This window comes from Salminus brasiliensis, chromosome 6, assembly GCF_030463535.1.
Source record: "Salminus brasiliensis chromosome 6, fSalBra1.hap2, whole genome shotgun sequence".
Lineage (NCBI taxonomy): Eukaryota > Metazoa > Chordata > Actinopteri > Characiformes > Bryconidae > Salminus > Salminus brasiliensis.
The window spans coordinates 11,481,629-11,500,712 of record NC_132883.1 but is presented as its reverse complement, the minus strand read 5'-3'; the positions used below and the strand labels follow the sequence as shown (position 1 = coordinate 11,500,712).

The window sequence follows — 19,084 nt, the reverse complement described above, 5'->3', positions numbered from 1 at the left end:
AGAGAACCCATGGCTGGTTGAAGGTGCTACATTTGAAAAATCCACCCAACGTCCATACATCTGCTCTTACCATTTTCTGTAGGGGAAACCAACACAAGGACATGGTGCTGGTGAAGCGGATACTTTGGGTGCTTGTGAGACTGTTAGGCAAGACTTAGAAGATGCTCCTAATAGCTGTAAATAATGCTAAATAGCCTGTAGGAATTTACTGATACTACTTGGATCAGTACAACAACAACAAACTAATTGAATAAAGTTACATGGGAGGAGACTAAAAACACTAAGAAACTAAGAAGCTTTAATGGAACAACATTACCTCATCCAAGGTTCATAACACAGTGGGTGGATGAAATGGAAAGGTGGCCTGAGGTTACCTATGGTGAAATTTTCAATTATTTTGAACTTTTGGTAAGCTTAAAAAAATTGCTTGGTATGACGAAATAAGGTGAATACATTTACCTGCCCCTTTAATAGTTATTGAGAACAGTGTTTCCAAACTTTTGAACAGTGAGTTCAAATGTAAGTGTGTCTTGTGGACTTTCGATAAAAAGCACTGGGATGTTTTTAAATCTGCCTATAACCATGAATACCTTTGATTTCGGAAGGAACTTTGGATGAGCAGGTGTCTACATACTTTTGGACATATAGTGCATTCTAATCAATAGACACATATGGCCAGTAGGACATCAACTCTGCATTCCAAGATCCAAGATCACATTCCACACAGGCACATGATCTATATGGGCCTATCTTGCTTTGTGTGAGGGCTTTTTCATTAAGAGCTCTTCCTCCAAGAAAAGGACATAATTGCTAATAAGGAGGAAAGACAGGGAGGATTGTAGGAAACTATGCGCTTTGATAAGCTTGCCTTTGAAAAATCAGAGAAAACACAAGCAGACACAAGTTCTACTGTCATACAAGCATTCCTAGCTGTCACGATGGCCAGCTGCCCTGTCATTAAGATAATCAGCTGGATATTGGCCAATCAGGAGTGTCTCCAGCCCAGGGAGAAAGCCTGTGATCTTCATCATTACTTCAGTCCAGAGACACTGATTGCAAGGTCACTCCACCAAGTACCAAGCTGCTTCCTGACAAGTTGTGCAATAACTCATTCCTCTGAGGCATTCTGTACATAGCGCATTGCTGATGGTTTATCCAGGATTCTGCTCTGTTCTATTCATGTGTCAGAAAAGATTTCTAAGGACATTAGATATACGATACACAAGGAGCTAAGCTGGAGTTAAAAAAAAAACCTTAAATCCTGCCACTGTGAGAAGATGATTTAACACTGTGGGTCTGAAGGGAGGTGGAGCTCTTGCTGAGAAAACATCTACTAATCTATATGAGAAGCTGCTGATGTTCTCAAAACGAGGGACTGAGCACCCCTCAACATCAGACCTCAACATCACTGAATGTGTTTAAGGTGACTTGGGTGGTCAAAAGCAGAACAATCTTCAACACTCTTAAAAATAAAGGTGCAACAAAAGCTTCTTTAAGCGATTCTATAGAAGAACCACGTTTGGTTCCATAATGAACCATTTTTGAGCCAAATGGTATAGAACCTTTACATCCACTTCTTTAAACCTTTAAAAATGTTCATGTTCTCTTCCCCTAGTTAATATTTGTAGAGCAGCACTGTTAGCTACTTTACCGGTGCCTACAGGTCATGTGTAAGGTTTCCACACCATGGAATCTCTCAAAGAAAACTTTGTAGCACTATTTTTTTAAAGAGTGAACTTCTACCCCTGTGTTCACACTATCAGGCAAAGTTGCCCAAGCTTGTCTCTTGTGTAAGTGTTCGAGGCCACTTGTGTTGTCATGTGTGGTTGTGTACAAGGCTCAGCTTCCGACAAGAAAATGTATTAGCCAATAGAAATACTATATATGGTTTTTTTTTTCCACCAAAAAAATCATTATCAAATTAACACCACACTATCAGGGACATTCAGGGAGCAGAAGCTTACGATTAGTACGACTGGTCCGGAGCCAATATTGTTTGAGTCAATTGTGTAGAATGCCACTTCTCCATGTCATAGATCTATTTGGTAGACTTCTGCAGACAAACTCCTAAAGAAGCTGGACGTTGTAGTAAAGGTAAAGAGTGGATTCACTGAATACTGACAAATCTGATCTATTTAGACGTTGAGGCTGTAATTTTTTTCTCAAATGTGTGTTTTGTGCTACTGATGACAAAAATGAACTTACTTGTACTTAATTGCATTTTGACTGGAAATTAAATGAAGGAGGTGTGGTCTCTGACTTTTGCCCACTACTGTACATAACACTGTACGTTCAAAATCATACCAAATGTCAATCAAACCAAAAATTAATGGGAAAGGTGAAAAAAATGTCACAGATAAGCATGTTCTGTTAGGAGGACTCAACCTAAGAGAAGAGTTGAAATGAAAGAAATGAATGAAATGAAATGGAATATTCAATACTTTTATGTGAACGTCTGTTTAAAAATACCAATGCAGTATACACAAGTTATACAGAAGAGCCAAAAGAGAGCATCAGCATCTATCTGATACCACAATTCCAGATGACAGCAACACCATCAGTCAAACAAGTGAGTACTTTCGTGTATGGCTGTTTTTTGACAAGGTTTTTGTGTTTATACTCATATATTGACGCATTTCCTGTTATTGAAGGTTATGCAATGATATTGAGGATTTTGCTCAAAGGTTAGCTAATGTTCTTAGTGCAGGCTCTCCTTCACTCTCGTCGTCTTCCAAGAACTTCTGTACAATCCTTCAAGGCCTTCCGTCCAAACTGACCATGGAGTGGAGTCAGTCATTTTGTGTCTTAGTGCCGCCGCATCCATTCTCAGATGTTCACTTCATCATCAGTCAAAGCAAGACAACCTTCTAGGTGTATGACTTATACGTAGCACACAGCTGTGTTTTCAATAACCAATAACTGTGAATACTCTGCTACTAGCCATGATATTATAGAAAGGCTCAGAGTCCTTGTAAAATGTCCTTAAAGCACTTTGAAAGCAGCATGAAACATCACTCCAAGACCAAAACATCTCAATTAACAAAATATTAAACCTCCCACAAAAATCACCAAGAAAAACGTTCACAGTTGCAACACAGTTCATTCTTTACACGTTAGTGTCCTCTGGTTAGTTCACTGCCAAAAATAAAGAGCAACAGAGAGGCAGAAGAACGTGCCGGATATAGTGTGCAAGGCGCTCATGGGAAATGCATTTTTTTTCAGTTGTAGTGCTTTCACAGAGAGTTACAATAAAGCCATGCAACAAGGAATAGGGATCGGGGAGAGCAGTCACGAGGGATGGACTTCATGTCCCAGAATGCCATCGTTCACAGGGAGATCTTCAGGAGGAGGTTTAAGGAGGCAGCTGGTGCTCAGGCCTCATCAGGTCTGGTCCAGCCATTCGGCTCGTTTTGGAGCTTTGCAGGTGTGTATGTCGACCGCCTCCTCACAGTCCTTACATTCGACCGCACAGCACCACTTAAACTTACACTCGCACTTTGTGATGCGCTTCACGCGCGTCGTATCGTAGCCCCGCCCGCAGCACATGACCTCACATCCATCCGTCCCTCGAGATGACTTGTTACAGATGCGGCCAGCTGTACCCAGTGAACCTGACAGAGGAAATGTAGAAAAAGAAACAATTTTAGAACAAATTAAATCTTTAAACACTAGTTCTTATTAGTGATTTGGCACAGGTGTTAATTCGCACACACATGGCTTGTATAAGCTCCACAGAAAAGCATTGACAACAGAAGGAAACGCACAGGTTGCCATTCTCAATGTCTAGCACTGCACTACTAGCTTTTGTGACCCAGACTTAAACATCTGTTATCAGAGCCTGACAATACTAATACTCTGGTGACTAAATGCAATCAAATCCTCACAGCTATTTTCGAGCATCTAGCGTAAAGCTTTCCCTAATAAATAAAAAATTAATAATTTAGCATTTTCTGGTAATCCACTGGTATAACACAGCTCTGTGAAGGGCCCACCAGTGGAATCACTGCGACGGTTATCTGTGCAGGAGCAAATAGGTGCTAGATAGACAATAAGCTAAGCTTAGCACACCCTACGAGAATCTTTTTACCATGTTGACCAGACACCCAGGGAGGAGGGCAAGACTATTCCAGATTCTGAAATAATTACAAAACAATTCCATTACAGGTATATAAACAAAGCTAGGCTATGCCAGGCTATGCTATGCAATTACTGTGGTTGTAAACAGGTGTGTAAAACCACATATGGACAATTTTACCCCAACCAAATTCACATGCTTACTATCCATACATCAAAAACATGCATTTTATGGCAACTTTAATTCAAGTTAAGATGCCATTTTTTACAGTGGTGTAAACCTATATGCCCCTAGTAATAGTAATTAAACAGTAAAGGGTCAGTCCAGAGTCAAAAGCTGACCCAGTACAATACAAATTGTACAAGTTATTGCTGGTAGGGCTCAATAGCAGCCAGTACATTACAAGGAAATACCCTGATGACTATTGTGACTGCTGAGTTTTTTGTATAGTTTTGTAAGTGAAAATGTCACAGGGGTGTTCATGATTTTAGAAACAAGTACCTCAAGCATGCTCTGCTTATGTGCTAGTTGCTAGAGCTGGACAATATCTAAAAATAAGTATCACAATTATTTCTTAGATTACATAATTATTTCTTAAAAAGGCAGCATAATAATATGTATATAAATAATGTGCCATTTTATAAGTGTGCAAAGAGTGTATATGTGCATAATGATGAAAGAATAGTCATGTAAATGTCTTTAAAAAATGCAGTGATTAATTTGTATGCCTTAAAATATTTAGATCTAGCTCAACAGCTGCTCAATGTTCAGACACTCGTCCTGTAGCCTAACTCTGGGGTGGGAGCTTTTGCTTGGTCCTAGCTGCTGTGCATATAGCTGTCTGAGGGTTAAACAGGCTTAGGACAGCGAGACTACTACTCTAAAAGAATCAGTGACACCGGCGTCTCCCCCCCTCTGCCCTGAGGCCGTGCTCACATCAGTTCGAGAGCCATGTTGGCAGGAAGAGAGAATGGCTTTTGAAAAATGAGCCTGTTGTATCCTTGGGGTGCAAATACCACCAGGAGGGGTGGAGTTGGGGAGGGGGTAGAGAGCGAGAGCGCACTGACCCACTGAAATCACTGAGCTGTAAGCTGTCTGTCTGAGTCAGACACAAACCCAAACCAAACACAACCCAGACGAAACACACACTCCGACATGAGTCATGCTCCACCGCTCCAGCGGCCATTCCTCACAACAGTAACACAATCACCCAGATCAGCGCAGCGCTGCCACACAAGCAGTGTCTCTCACACCTGTGTCCCCAGTTCAGGTACTAAGTTTATATGTCTTGTTACAAAACAGCAGCGTCACCAGCTCAGGTCCAGTAAGATGCAAATTTGGTCTAACAAACTGGAAGGGGGGTTTGGGGGCATCATGAGTAGACAATAGTATCCATACAAGGGTTTCTACACACTAACTGAACAAGAATGGCTTTTCATCTTTTCATGACATCTAATGCTTCCCAACAGTAAACCACAAAAATAATTGATATAATGTCAATAATAATAACCTAATGCATATTCTGATTCATATTATATATGTGAACACATATGTCAGCATGGGTGCAACATAAAGTAGATAAATGCATTCATTAGAGGAAGTGTCCACAAATATCTGGACATATAGTGTATTCAGTATACAGATTCAATTTAGTTTTTTTATTGTCTGTCATTGATTTCTATAAAATTTAATGATGAAAAAGTAAGATTTGGATTTTCAGTCATATTGTCTGCTACCCCCTGCAACCAAAAGGTTGAGATAACATGACCTCCACATGCCCCCCTGAATTGGCACCAGTGTGTCTAGTGAAAGAAGAGTCTTCAACATTTTTGTGACATTTTGGGAGCAAGATAACATTATCTACATAGAAAAATTTCATGATTTCATAAGTAAATAAATGTGTGAAACTTGCTCTGATCCAGTCAAAACTTGAAGTATTTGTCTGTCTTGTGTGATGGTTCTGTATGATCATGGCACCGGTTTTGTGACCAGTTAGATTAAAGTGCTTTTGTTTGGCAAGTAGTATTACTAACATCAATGTTATAAGATGATAAAACGAGGCCTGAAGTTCAGTAATTGGTGGCACACATTTGCACATATGTGTATATTTTCTATTGTATTTATTTATTTTCTACGCACCTTGTCTTGTGTATTGTCCATTGGTCTTGAACTACTGTCCCATGTCCAAGTCAAGTCAAGTGGGTTTATTGTCATTTCAACTACATACAGAGTACACAGTGAAACGAAACAACGTTCCTCCCGGACCATGGTGCAACATAGACAGTGCATACAAGACACAAGTGCAACACAAACAAACAAGTGCGGACAGACAACACAGTACAGACAGAGGATAATAACTGACTGACTGAGCGCATTTCCCCATTTTCACCACAATCTCACTAGCCACAGCTAAAATGCTGCGCTCATTGCTTAACTGCTGACTGCATCAAAATGAAAGATTGCTCACATTTTGGGTCCCACCTGTTTTGCTGCAAATGCTTAGTGTGTCTCGCAGTTTTACACTAACTAGATAAACAAATAGTATGTTGTACAGTGGGAATTACATGGCCTCACCATTAAGAGATAATGTATAAATGTTGGCCCCATTGTCAGTTGGAGATGGTGAATTTGGTCCTGTGACTGGGAGTCCAAGAGAGCATACCTTTCTTTTTCCCTGTCCCTCAGAGACATACTAGCCAACATGGGCATATGATAGCTAACTTAACAGAGTTGACAGTTGGCATTCTCCTCCAAACACAATCAGTTGTCTAATGTGTAAAGAGCAGTTTGAAAATAGGTGGTTGGCTGGTGTCTAGCCTTTACCCTCCCAGGATTGGTTGCAAGATTGTAGTGGAGGCTCAGCTAGTAGGTGAAAATCTTCTTAAACTGGGGAGAGTTTTAACAACAAGTAAAACCTCCCATAGATGGTTCTGTTAAAAACACCAAATAGGGTTTTACTATTGTCATGCTGTCTGTCCAATAGCATGTCATCCATGCTTTACTGTAGAATCCTAGTCCTAGCTCTATAGTCATGGTCAATCTGGATTAGAAAGTCTGCCAAATTCCACGAATGTAGGAAGATAAGAAAGTCCTGCTTGTATTGAGAGACTGTCAGTGCTGTTCTTACTACCAAATGTGCCCAAAAGAAAACACACATATGCACTTGTGGTTGAATGTGCGTAGGCGCCAAATATGGGGGGCCAATAGGTCATTAACCACTCCTCCCCAAAATGAAAGAGGGGGCGATGGGGGCAGCCTAGCACAAGAAAGGTTGTGTGAAGTATTACCAACAGAATAGGACTCTCCACAGCAGGTAAACATGAACCCATTGACATCATGTCTAATGCCAGGCCTGGGCCATAGGGGTATAAAGCCTTCCAGCATTGAGCTGTGGAGCAGTGGAACTGTGTTCTCTGGAATGATGGTGGTCAATCCAATACTTTTGGGATGTGCTGGGAAGTTAGGGTTGAGGTGGGTGGAAATCATCCAACATCCTGACCTCACTTATGATCTTGTCACCGAAGGCAATCAAATTTTTACAGCAATGCTCCAAAATCTAGTAGAAAGTCTTCCTGGTACAGCGGAGACAGTTACTCCATCAAAAGCAGGATAAACTATTTTTTAAATACCCTTGTTTAATAAACGTAATTCCCACATGATTCCTGCTCTTATGTTAACATTCCTGACCCAATTCAACTGTCATTCGATTAGTACATATATCAACCCACTCCCCTCTAACATTTAACCCAAGTTGGTGGCCATAAGTGTGTGTGTGTCAGGTGGTGACGTGTGTGAAGTAGTGTGAGTACTGGCAGATAGGTGAGTGTCTGCTGTGTCTCAGTGTAGTCCCTGCAGGCAGCAGGGGTCACAGTGTGAGAGTGTCAGGGATTAACGGGGCAGAAACATCATGCTCCACCTCTCCTGACCCCTAAAAAGCTCTTACTGCCCCAGGGGCTGCATGGCAGGGGCCTGCGCAGGGGCAGGTGTGAGAATCAGCTTACTCCCGCCAGCAAATCTCACCTGTCTCACTCTCAGTGGCTTTCTCACGCATACTTTACCCACTTTAGATTAATCGGACTGGCTTTAGGCGCATGACATGGCTGTGGACCCTCGCTGTCTACAGTCCACATTCCCATTCCAGCAATGCCTACGAGCCAATTACACTACGAGCATCTTGCGCTCACTGGATTAGTTATTTTTTAGATAGTGAAATATGCTACTATAATGCACTGCTATCCAACGCTAGCACTAGAAATAAATGCTGCAGTGGCGGATACTCATGACTTATCTACAACACAAAGCCTATTTTCTTTTTGTGAACATGTTAATTCATGTGGGCACCAATAAGAATAGGGAAATATGAGTTCATTGTTTTTATTATAGATAACACCACCTAGTAGTTAGTGTAGTTACGCAGCTGAACTACTTCACTCCCCAATCAATTTCTTAGCCTCCTTTTCAACCCATAGGCACACATGACCCTGCCACCCATATTTCCCAAGCCTTGACAGGTGCCATTGCATCACGGTAATCAATGTTCAGTTCACCTGTCAGCGGTTTTAATGTTATAGTTGGTTGGTGTATATAGCAAAGTGAGATATATAAAATATGCCTAATGCTATATGGCAAGGGTGGCCAGTTCAGGTCTTGGAGGGCAGCATTGCTGCACGGTTTGGCTTTTCCAGCTCAAAACCACCTGATTCCACATATCTGTTAATTGGCAGTAGGTCTGTTAGAACAGGCAAATCAGCAAAGAACACTACGGCCCCCATTGCCCAGCCCTGTTCTATGGCATTAACATTATCTTAGGGCATTTTCACACTAGAAGTTTTTTTTTCTGGATCCAGGGCTGATTGCTCTGTGAGTTTGATAAGTTTGGTTTAAGGTGTGGAAACTATACGCTCCTGATGCTGTATGTGGGGTTGCGTGATTGGTTAATTTTTTTTACATGACTGCTTTTAGTTGTCGCTTGCATGGTCAAAAACCTTCCCCTATGAGAACAGTTTCTTGTTTGCGTCTCCCCTAAAAGCAGTCGGAATCGGTCCTGGGTGCGGACTTGTGTGAAAACGCCCTTAGTGATTAGACTATCAGGCATCATCAGTGATCATCTCTTACCTGCAGCTTTGTCCATTAAACAATAGTCAGGTGAATTCTCGAAGTACACCAGGTCATTTTTGGTGGCGTTCCTGAAATCCTTATTAGCCACAGTGAATCCCGTTCCATCCTGGTTGACAGTGACTTCGATGGCACCGTTGTATTTTTTGCGAAGGTAATCACCAGTCTTCCGGAAGTCAGACATCGCCAACCAGCAAGTCCTCAATGTGCAGGAGCCACTGACACCATGACACTTACACTCCAGCTTCATAAAGCGTTTCACTGACTGGCATAAACAGACAGGAGGAAACAAAGGTGTTAGACCCCTAAAAACACTGTAGTAAGTTAACCGCTAACCGCTGTACTATTATACACAGCCATTTCTATGAAGCCAACTAGGTCAGTTGGTGACCATTTTGAAAATAACCAATGAGGATCAGGACAGCTTGCATCAGGAGTAGGTCTATGCTATAGTGAACATAATGGTATGTGGAAACATAATGGAAAACTTTTTGACCTAATTTAAATCTGGCAGTGGTTCTTTACATTTGTATAAAGATTTGTGTACATCTCTGCCCAGAGAGAGGTTGAGTCATATGACTGTAGAACTGTGCGAAGCTCAGAGACACACAGTGATGCGAGTCAACCAAAAAGTGCACCAATCAAACCCAAACCCCTTCTCTAAACCTGCGTCCCTAGTATGAGTCTTTGTGGTGGCTCTCGCTCCATGGCCTCGAGGCCAGCATCCTCTCTCCTGGAATTCACTACGTAGTTGTGATGCTAACGTCCTTTCTACTGACTCTCGCTACTTAGCCAGGAGACTAGCGTCCTCTCTCCCATCCTCTCTCTCATCCTGGAGAGAGCTGTGCTTTTAAATCAGCTGGGAGCGCCTTCGTCACAAGTTGAAGCTGTCTGGAATCTGGAAATGGGCTCCTAACATGAAAAGGCAAGTAAAATTGCAACTCTGCCTTCCTCCCACCACACGTTGTGTCAAAATGTCATGGTGAACAGACCAATAGGAATGCCTTAGAATAACATGTTTTACATCGACTTCCATTATAAGTTGATAGGTTTTTTAAATTCTCCTGTAAAATTGATGATTTATAAAACGGATTGACGTCAACTGAAAGTAGCATGCTGTGCCGTCTCCTGCAATGAAACACCTGCATTTTCACTTTCAACAAGGCCTTAGCAACTGTTTATCACTTGCTGCAGCTGTGATTGTTCATCCCTTAAAAGAGCTTAGTAATGCTGAGCAAAATCATTTGCTTGTGATGTTGAGACATCAATATACCCACGCATTAGAAGCTGTTTGTTTGGTATTGGGAAACCAACATTTGCTAAACAAGAACATTTAGCACCTCAGAACCATCATCATAGACGTCATAGACTTTAACACTATTGGAAAACCTCACACTAAATTCCGTGTCTGATGCATCTCTCCTACCCTACTGACATGCCAGATCTCCACTACTCAGCTTTCTAAAACCTCATCATTATAAATTAAGCCCTTCTGGTTGGTGGCCATGCTTATATGGGCCCAATATCTTTGGACAATATGTGGAAAAGTGTTTTGAACATAACTGTTTTGAAAGTGTCTACTGATTGCTCACCATTCTTCCACAGCGGTTGTTATGAAGGTTCACTAATGCTCGAGCGTCCTTCACCGTCCGCTCTTTCGCATCTATGAAGTCTTTGGCAAACTTTATCCCATAGTTAATGTTGTCACTGCAGCCGCCCCAGTCAAACTCTCCTCGTTCATCCCGAGCTTTACCAAGCTTGTGTGGGTCGCAGTTACACGGCTTCAGCTCCCCTTGACTGCAGGCGCGGGTGATGGCATACACCACGCCTGCAGAGGAGATCGCATACACAAAAGCTGCCTCCCGGCTGCCTGGAACAGAAAGACAGAATGACGCTTGTATTTTAAGGGCTAACAATAGGGTTCCAGGACTGCAGTGCTTGGCCCCCTAAAAAACAAAGGGTATCAGAGGAGATGATGACAAACCCACACATGCCGACTCACTCAGTCACTCGCTCTCTCTTATTCAAATGTATAATCACACACTCCATGTTGTTTAAGTGAGAGACTCCCAATCCCAAACAATATCACACACACCCGCGTAGCTCGTCCGTCTGCCACTGACAGCGCTGAAAGAACGCGTCAGCGCGGAGCGTAAGTGTTACTTTTAAATATTAGTACAGGAGTAATCTCTCTGGGATGGGCTCCTCTCCACTCAGATAAACTGTTTAAAGCCAGGCAGTTTGATACCCCCTCTCACTGCTGCTCTGTGGAAGTCAGCTGAGGTAGGCTGCTCTCCCCAACACCCACTTCCCCACCGAGAGCAGCCTCTGTGTTTGCCTTTCAGTCACTCAAACTGATTAATCTGGCTGAACAGAAAATGAGAAAATATAAACCATTCATTTCTCCCTGGTGTTGGGAAGACGGCGAACGTGAGGCAGCCTTCATAAAGCACATGGAATTACAGTAGATTACAGTGAAATTTAACACATCAGAAAGTGTTGTCTTGCATTGGCCCAGTTCAGGGAGTATGTGTTGGTGTCAGAACCAAATATTCCTGCTATATGATGCAAAAACCTTTCAATTTTTCATTTCTAATTTTATCCCATTTTCTATCTAATTTGGAAGGCCAATTACCAAAACCCCTGTTCGTGTGAACTCCCCCTATCACTAGTGATACCCCAACACTAGGAGGGTGAAGACTAGCACACAATACATGTAAAGGCAATTTTCGACTGCCACTGACACAGGATCACTGGATAACCAGGAGCAAAACACCGGATTCCCAGCTCCGATACAACAGCTAACAGACACTTGTGCTGACCAACATCACATTAGGAGTGATGTGGGGAGGAATCCACCCCTGAAAGAGCAGGGCCAATTGTGCTCTCTTGGACTGCAGCTGTTGATGGCAGGCAGCATGACCCAAGATTCGAACTGGTGATCCTCGGATTACAGTGGCAGAGTCTTAATCCACTGGAAGCCCATTTAGAAGCATTTCTATTGGTTCCTTCATCATTTGGATGCAACATATTGAACAACTGCCATATTCAGATCAACATGTCAAATAATGACGAGAGAGCAATCATTTAGATACAAGGTTTCTAAATTATAAGCACTATTTTCACCTATTATCAAGCTTTTTCAAGATTATTCAGTAACTACTATGAAACTACTTGATTTGGTTGTGTTCTTGGAATTAAAGTGTGCGTATGGATCATTAGAGTATAAGGCAGGAATAGAGAAATCCAGTTCTGGAGGGATGGAATTCCTACCCTACCCCCGGTACAAGCAATGAAGCTAAGAAACCCGTTTTTCCTCATCATCACCCCTCATGCCCCTGATGACCATGAACTACATGCAGGTCTAAAACACATACATCCTCACTCTGACATCTCATACAAACAAGACACGGTAGGAATGAGCGGGGCACCAGCATCTCCAACACAGTTCAAGGTAAAGAGACAGAGCTCTCAGGGTGTGGCTGCTGACCTGGGATCAATTTGTACCTTTCAAATCACACCAAAAATGCCTTTTGTATCCATCTCTCTATTTCATACCTCACCACCTGCATGTGTCCTTCCTACTCCTCCTGACTTCTACATCTATTTATCAGCCCTGGTCTTCTAGTGCACCCAACTCAAGACCAAACAATAGCCCTCATTCTTCAACCAGAGATAGAAGATGTGGTCTCCACTCATCTAAAAGTGCTTAAATAGTCCTTAGGAACCCCCAGACAGTCATCATTTTTACAGTATCCTGTCTTGCAGGACAATTGTAGCTGGCATTAAATTGCTCAGGTCAGGTAAAGCAAATGTGTGGACTTCCTAAGGGTTTCCAAGGATGTATGCTGGAAAACTCTGAATCCAGAGTAGGGTACCAGGAAAACAGCCAAAAAACAACCTAACCATCAATGCACTGATAATGTGGACTGACAGCTTGCCTGTTTGTCCCAACCCTAATTGTCCAATGTCTAGTTACTACTGTCCAGTGCTTGGACTATAGTCTGCTGTTGTTCTACATTTACAGGTGTAATGAGAATGACAATAAATAAATAAAAGTAATTCTGACTATGATAGTCTGAGACAGGTGGGGGCAGGATCAATTCAGTAGACATTACTTGATGTCCAAAAATATCCAGACACCCCAATCAATTAGACAATTCAGCAACAGATGAGCCTGAGGTCTCCATGCCTAATATTTAGCATTATCTAGAGGGGTAAAAGCTTCCCAGGCATTGAGCTGTAAAGCAGTGTAACAGTGTTAATTGGTGGGAGAGAGCATCTAAATATCATTTGTAAAGCAGATCTGATCAGATCATCAGTACCTGACCCTATTACTGTTCTTGTGGTTGAATTGCATAAAATGCTCACAGCAATGTTCAAACATCTGGTGGAAGGTCTTCCCAGAAATGTAAAGGCAAACCCCTTACTAATGCTATTGATTTCAGAGGAATGGTTAAATGGGAAAGGTCTACCCTCTGTAGGACATATTTACTGAACCAAGCAAGGCTAAATGCAAGGTATTGCAAGGTCACTGCGCTATGTGAAATAAGAGGCCCCATTCGTGGTCCATGGGTGAGTAATTGGGACCTTGATACCGTACTATCAGCACTAGCATCATCCGACACTTGTTACCTTTCACTACCTCTGCATTTCTCTTTCTCTCTTCTCTCACAAACACTTCACATCACATCCAGAGAGACACTCACTGCGCTGCATGACTCTGCCAAAGACGGTATGGTCGCGGTCAAGAGTGCTGCAGTTCCAGCGGTGGTGTCTGAACTGGTGCTGACACTCGCGGATCCACTCTTTACCCCCTTCACTGATGGACTGCATCACGTCTGGATGCTTCTGACACAGCTGCCTCTGCTTATTCACCAGGCCAGGGACGTTATCACAAATCACCCGTGCTCCCAAAGCGCCGATGTACCTGCAACACACACACAAACATATTTGAGCATATACTGCAAACAGAAAAATAAAAAAATACAAAAAATAATAAATAATTGGACAGCTGAACACACTTGGAGGAGATCACTAACTGCCAGTTCTGTTATGTCAGTTAATAGATGCCTGTACTGACTAGTCTCGCGTTTAAATGATTGGGGAAGAAGGATGGCCAGCCTACCCATCCGGAGACAGCAAGGCCAATTGTGCTTTCTGGAACTCCCAGGCACGGAAGACATGGTGATCGAGCAGTCGGGAGATCACAGATAAAAAATTGTGCTTGATTTTTATTCAGTGTATAAAAGTAAAAACATGGTAAAAGTTTTGGTCTTTACTCTGTCTGTACTATATACAGTATATGTGAAAACTTAACCCTCATTCAGACTACCTTAGTTTAGCTCCGCCCACTCACACTGAAGTTCTAAGGAGTGTTTCAGCCTGGATTGCTTTTTGAATAAGGCAAAAAACAGGGCATCCAGGTCATTGACATATCTTAGTCTTAAAGGCACCGTAACATACTGTTTCATTTTAAAGGATAAAGAGAGGTTGGTCATAAAATGGTCATATAAATTTTAATTCTGACACATCCAAAAATATTTAAAATATTTTTTGGTTCATATAATTACACACATGCTATTAGTGGATGTAAGTGGCAAAGGAATTGTAGAATATGGGCCCAAAGCTCAAATCACATATTTTATGTTATTATTTGTATTCCTATTCCATAATAACCTGTATGACCAAGCAGTCTTTTAGTTCAGTGACAACTGAAAAGCAATGTTTGTCCTTTACAACAAATGGATATGGAAATCTGACTTAGAAAAAGTTGGGTAAAATGGTCTGAATAGCTCAATTAAATTGGATTTAATAGCATTTTAAAAGGAATACATATTGGAAATATTCCATAAACATTCAAATAATATAAGGCTTAAATTCCCCACTATTGACCTGCTAAAACTACTGCGCATAGTAGAGAGGTAAAGTTGGCTGTGGGTGAGAACACAAAAGATCCTGACTGTGCTCTTCAGGTTTTGGCAACAGTGTTACTGTAAGATTTATTTGGACGTGCACATCAGGTTCTGAGTGAAAAAAGCACTGGCAATGAAAAGTCTGAATACCTGCATACTGTTGTTACTGCACTATTGCATCAGTTTGACCAAAAGGGTCTTAACCAAAGGGTACAATGATATATGAAGATGGCAGTTCACCCACATCAGTTTCAACACATACACTCACTGAGCAATTTATTAGGAAGACCATATTAATTCTGGGTTGGGCCTCCTTTTGCTCTCAAAAGATTCTGGTCCACATTGGTACAATTGCATTCCCCATACCATTACCTCACTTACACCAGCCTGGACTGTTGACACATGGCAAATTGCATCCATGGAGTTAAGCTTTTGGTGCTGAATTCTGTCTTTACAATCTGTGAGCCTCATCGGACCAGGCTATCTTTTGCCAGTCTTCATATGTTTAGCTTTGGTGATCATGTGCCCACTGCAGCCTCAGCTTTCTGTTCTTGGCTGACAGGAGTGGAACCTGATGTGGTCTTCTGCTGTTGTCACCCATCCGCCCTCAAAGTCGGACATGTTGTGCCTTTTGAGATGCTTTTCTGCTCACAGCAATTGTACAGAGTGGATATCTGAGTTACTGTAGCCTTCCTGTCAGCTTAAACCAGCTATTCTCAGTTGACCTCTCTAGTCAACGAGGACAACAGGACAACACTCGCGAGAATTATGTATTGATTTATATGAGTTATATGCGTGTAAAATCCTATAATATTACTTTACTATTTCAGTCCACTTGCTTCTTTCAGTGCCGGTTCTGTATCTCTCAGCTTGTCCAGAAATGCTGAAATATGGCATTTTGAGGCACAAACAGCTGTGTGAGATGTTCGATCTATTTCCAAGACAGCTCCTGACAAGGATACTACATCAAGTGTAATACTACAGGAATTCTGAGGGGTGTTTAAATGCTGTCCTGCTTTTACTCTTTTGTGTTCAGAGACTCACCGTGACTTTGCTATCTTCACTAATCTAACTCAGGCCTAAGAGATAGCAGGGCCTACTGCTTACTCCCTCTCTTTCTCCCTCAGTCTCTCTCTCGCCCTCCCGCCTGCCAGTTTCCACTCCTGTTATGGATGTCCTGTTCCATCACTGCCCACCGTTTGTTTACCGTTCTCCTAACGCCCCCGTTAACAGAGTGGCACAAACTACGTATAGGCATGATACACATACACTCTGTCTCTGTCTGACTCTCTCTCTCTCCCTCTCTCTCGTTCCCTCTATGAGCTTTATCTTTAACATTCCTGTTAACAACTCCTGTGTCTCAGCTTGAGATACAACAGCAGGACGCATGTCTTTGTACAACACTACAGGCGGAACACACACGCACACATGTATACACACAGACACACACACTCAAGCCGGGATGCCATTGCTAACATTGGAACTAGCTTTATTCCATGTACCTGATGAACTTGGTGGATTTCCTACTGCGGGTTTTCCATGCAAAAGTTTGGGCAACCTGCCAAACTGCATATAATGTTGATTTTTTTGAGTGAATCTGCATTTTTATACCAACGTCAAGGCCTAGTCTCTTAATATCTGACGAACTTCAAAAATTGCAGTTATGGCGTGTGCAAAAGTTGGGTCACTGTTCCTGTTCCTCCATATTGAATCCACAGATTTTCAATGATGTTCAAGTCAATGGGCTGCGAGGATCTTTCCAAAAGCTTCAACTTGCATTCCTAGAAGGGGTTTGTGGAGACGTTTTGGATTTTGGATGTCCTGGTGTGGAACCCAGGACATCCAGCTTCAGCTTCAGCTTCAGCTTCCTGACTGATTGTATCACTTTTGCTCCCACTTATTTGGTGGAACCCATTCTTCCACTTTCTTAATTCTTCTTGTACTACCAGTTCCCACAAAGCATAATACATGCAACCCCTTAACAGTTGTCAAGGAGTTCTTCTCATTAAATGTTGATCCTTTTTTTCTCTTTAAACAAAGATTTCAAATCATCAGTCCACAGAACAGCTTGTTTCCAAAATGCCTCTGGATTACCTAGATGTTATTTAGTGTAGGTTTGTGATGATGTCGCAGATCAAGTTTGGGTGAGCAGTGCTGCCCAGTAGAACGGTGCTCCACCACAAACTTTGTTTTCAGCTCTTCAGCCAGAAGCTGGTGGTTGTTGAGTGCAGGGGTTGTGCCACACCTTCAAAAGAGGTGGAGCGAAGTATATTGGTCCTTAGAAAATAAATAAAGGACTAAATGCCATGGCTGACTGACTGATAAATTATAACTTTATCTGACTGGCAAAAGACAAATGGGCCTGTCTGACTCACTATCTAAAACCTTTCATCACTACATGACCCTACAGGGTTCAGGGTGGCTTGCTCAGATAACTAACTCTGCTAGCTAACATTGGAAGAACACTAAATTCCAGCTCAGGAAAAACTGCAAGAAATGTTTAGGGCGTTTTCACACTTACAGGTTTTGCAAATTTGGTTTGGTTTGTTTTCACACAGGGGGAAAATCCTTACGTCACAACAAAGCATATTCTCTCTATCTGAGTGCGATTACTGTATTACCTGCCCAGGTGTGAAAAATTTCTCAGTAATTTGAACTAAAACTGGGTAAAACTATACCTGCAGAAGACTACACCACTAATATTACATGGACGATTAGGCCTCATTTCCATGGTTACCCTTCATAAGTTCATCATAAAACTGGGCTGCCCCTGATGAGGTCAGCTGAGTTAAACAATTTTTGAATTGAGGCTGGTCATGGTCTATTCCTACACTGGTTGTCTTGTGGCTGGATAATTTTGAGAGTGTTAAGTAGTAGAAAACTCTCACACACACATATGCTCACTTCTCACACACAGCATTCTGGTTTCACACATGATGGTGGATGGAGAGGGGCTTTTTTACTGCTGCAGTAAATCATTCTCCACGGGACTATCACAACACACCGTTAAAAACACATTCAGTAACCCCTGAATTTACACTGTGTGTGTATGTGTGAGAGATCAGACATGGCTAAGCTTGACTGGGTAAAGAATGCATGACTCTAGTGATTTGCCCCTCATAGGGATGGGTAGAGAGCCAGACACATACACACACACACACACACACACACACACGCACAGTCAGAGGAGGACACTGAGAAAATTAAACCCGCCACTCAAAACAGCATTTCAGCAATTACCTAATTAGAGTTAGTGCTGGCCAATAACCTCATAATACGCAGACCATGTAGACCCATTTGTCTCAGCGTACAAAATGATCACGGTGACCAAAATTATGGCCTGGACTTTTTCTCCTTTTACGTCTGAGGCATGCACAAGTCCCTGCTTCAACATCCATGATCTTGCCCTCAGGTACAGCTAGTCCTGCTTAATCGTCAACTGGGGACGTCTGGCTGGGATCGCAGTTTTTTGCTGATACTGTGCCTTATGTGAAGTTAATAAAGCGGTTGCAACGTAAGATGTTATGGCAGCATTCTTTCAGGTTCTCTAAACATGTTAGTCAGAAACGCGTTCTTGTATTTCTTGCACACCAGCGACTTTTCCCAAGAACAAACGTTGCCCAACATGTAAGCAATACTTAGAGAGTTATTTTATTTGCATACTTGCGGAACCTTGTCTCATCTCGAGCCTTTTCAGGAATTGTTATGAGCGAGAGCAATTTTGCAGGATTGCATATGAATGAAGAGAGACAGGAGCAGCTGAACTCACTCTGGCCCTGTCTTTATCCATTCAGAACTCCCTGACACAAGCTGTTTTAATACTTGACCTGACTTGGAACTAAGCTTATAAGACTTAATTGAGAGTTCGGCAAAATTACTCCGAATCCACTTCTTGCTACACTGCCAGTTCTATCATTTTTCATTTCTTCTCCTGCAGAAACAAATGGAATATGCCGGCTTGCTAGCTGCTTAGATCCAA

At 42.1% G+C, this 19,084-nt stretch overlaps 1 protein-coding gene across 1 annotated transcript in view; it reads right to left on the bottom strand.

The window, feature by feature from the left end:
* Window positions 1-271: 271 nt before the first annotated feature.
* wnt2bb (wingless-type MMTV integration site family, member 2Bb) overlaps window positions 272-19,084 on the bottom strand; it is a 23,142-nt gene continuing 4,329 nt past the window's right edge. The window contains exons 2-5 of the mRNA XM_072681623.1: window positions 13,900-14,120; window positions 10,783-11,060; window positions 9,191-9,455; window positions 272-3,611 (exon numbers count right to left, since the gene is read on the bottom strand). Coding sequence (XP_072537724.1) covers window positions 3,382-3,611; window positions 9,191-9,455; window positions 10,783-11,060; window positions 13,900-14,120 — 994 coding nt within the window. The 3' untranslated portion in view covers window positions 272-3,381. The remainder of the gene's footprint in view (window positions 3,612-9,190; window positions 9,456-10,782; window positions 11,061-13,899; window positions 14,121-19,084) is intronic.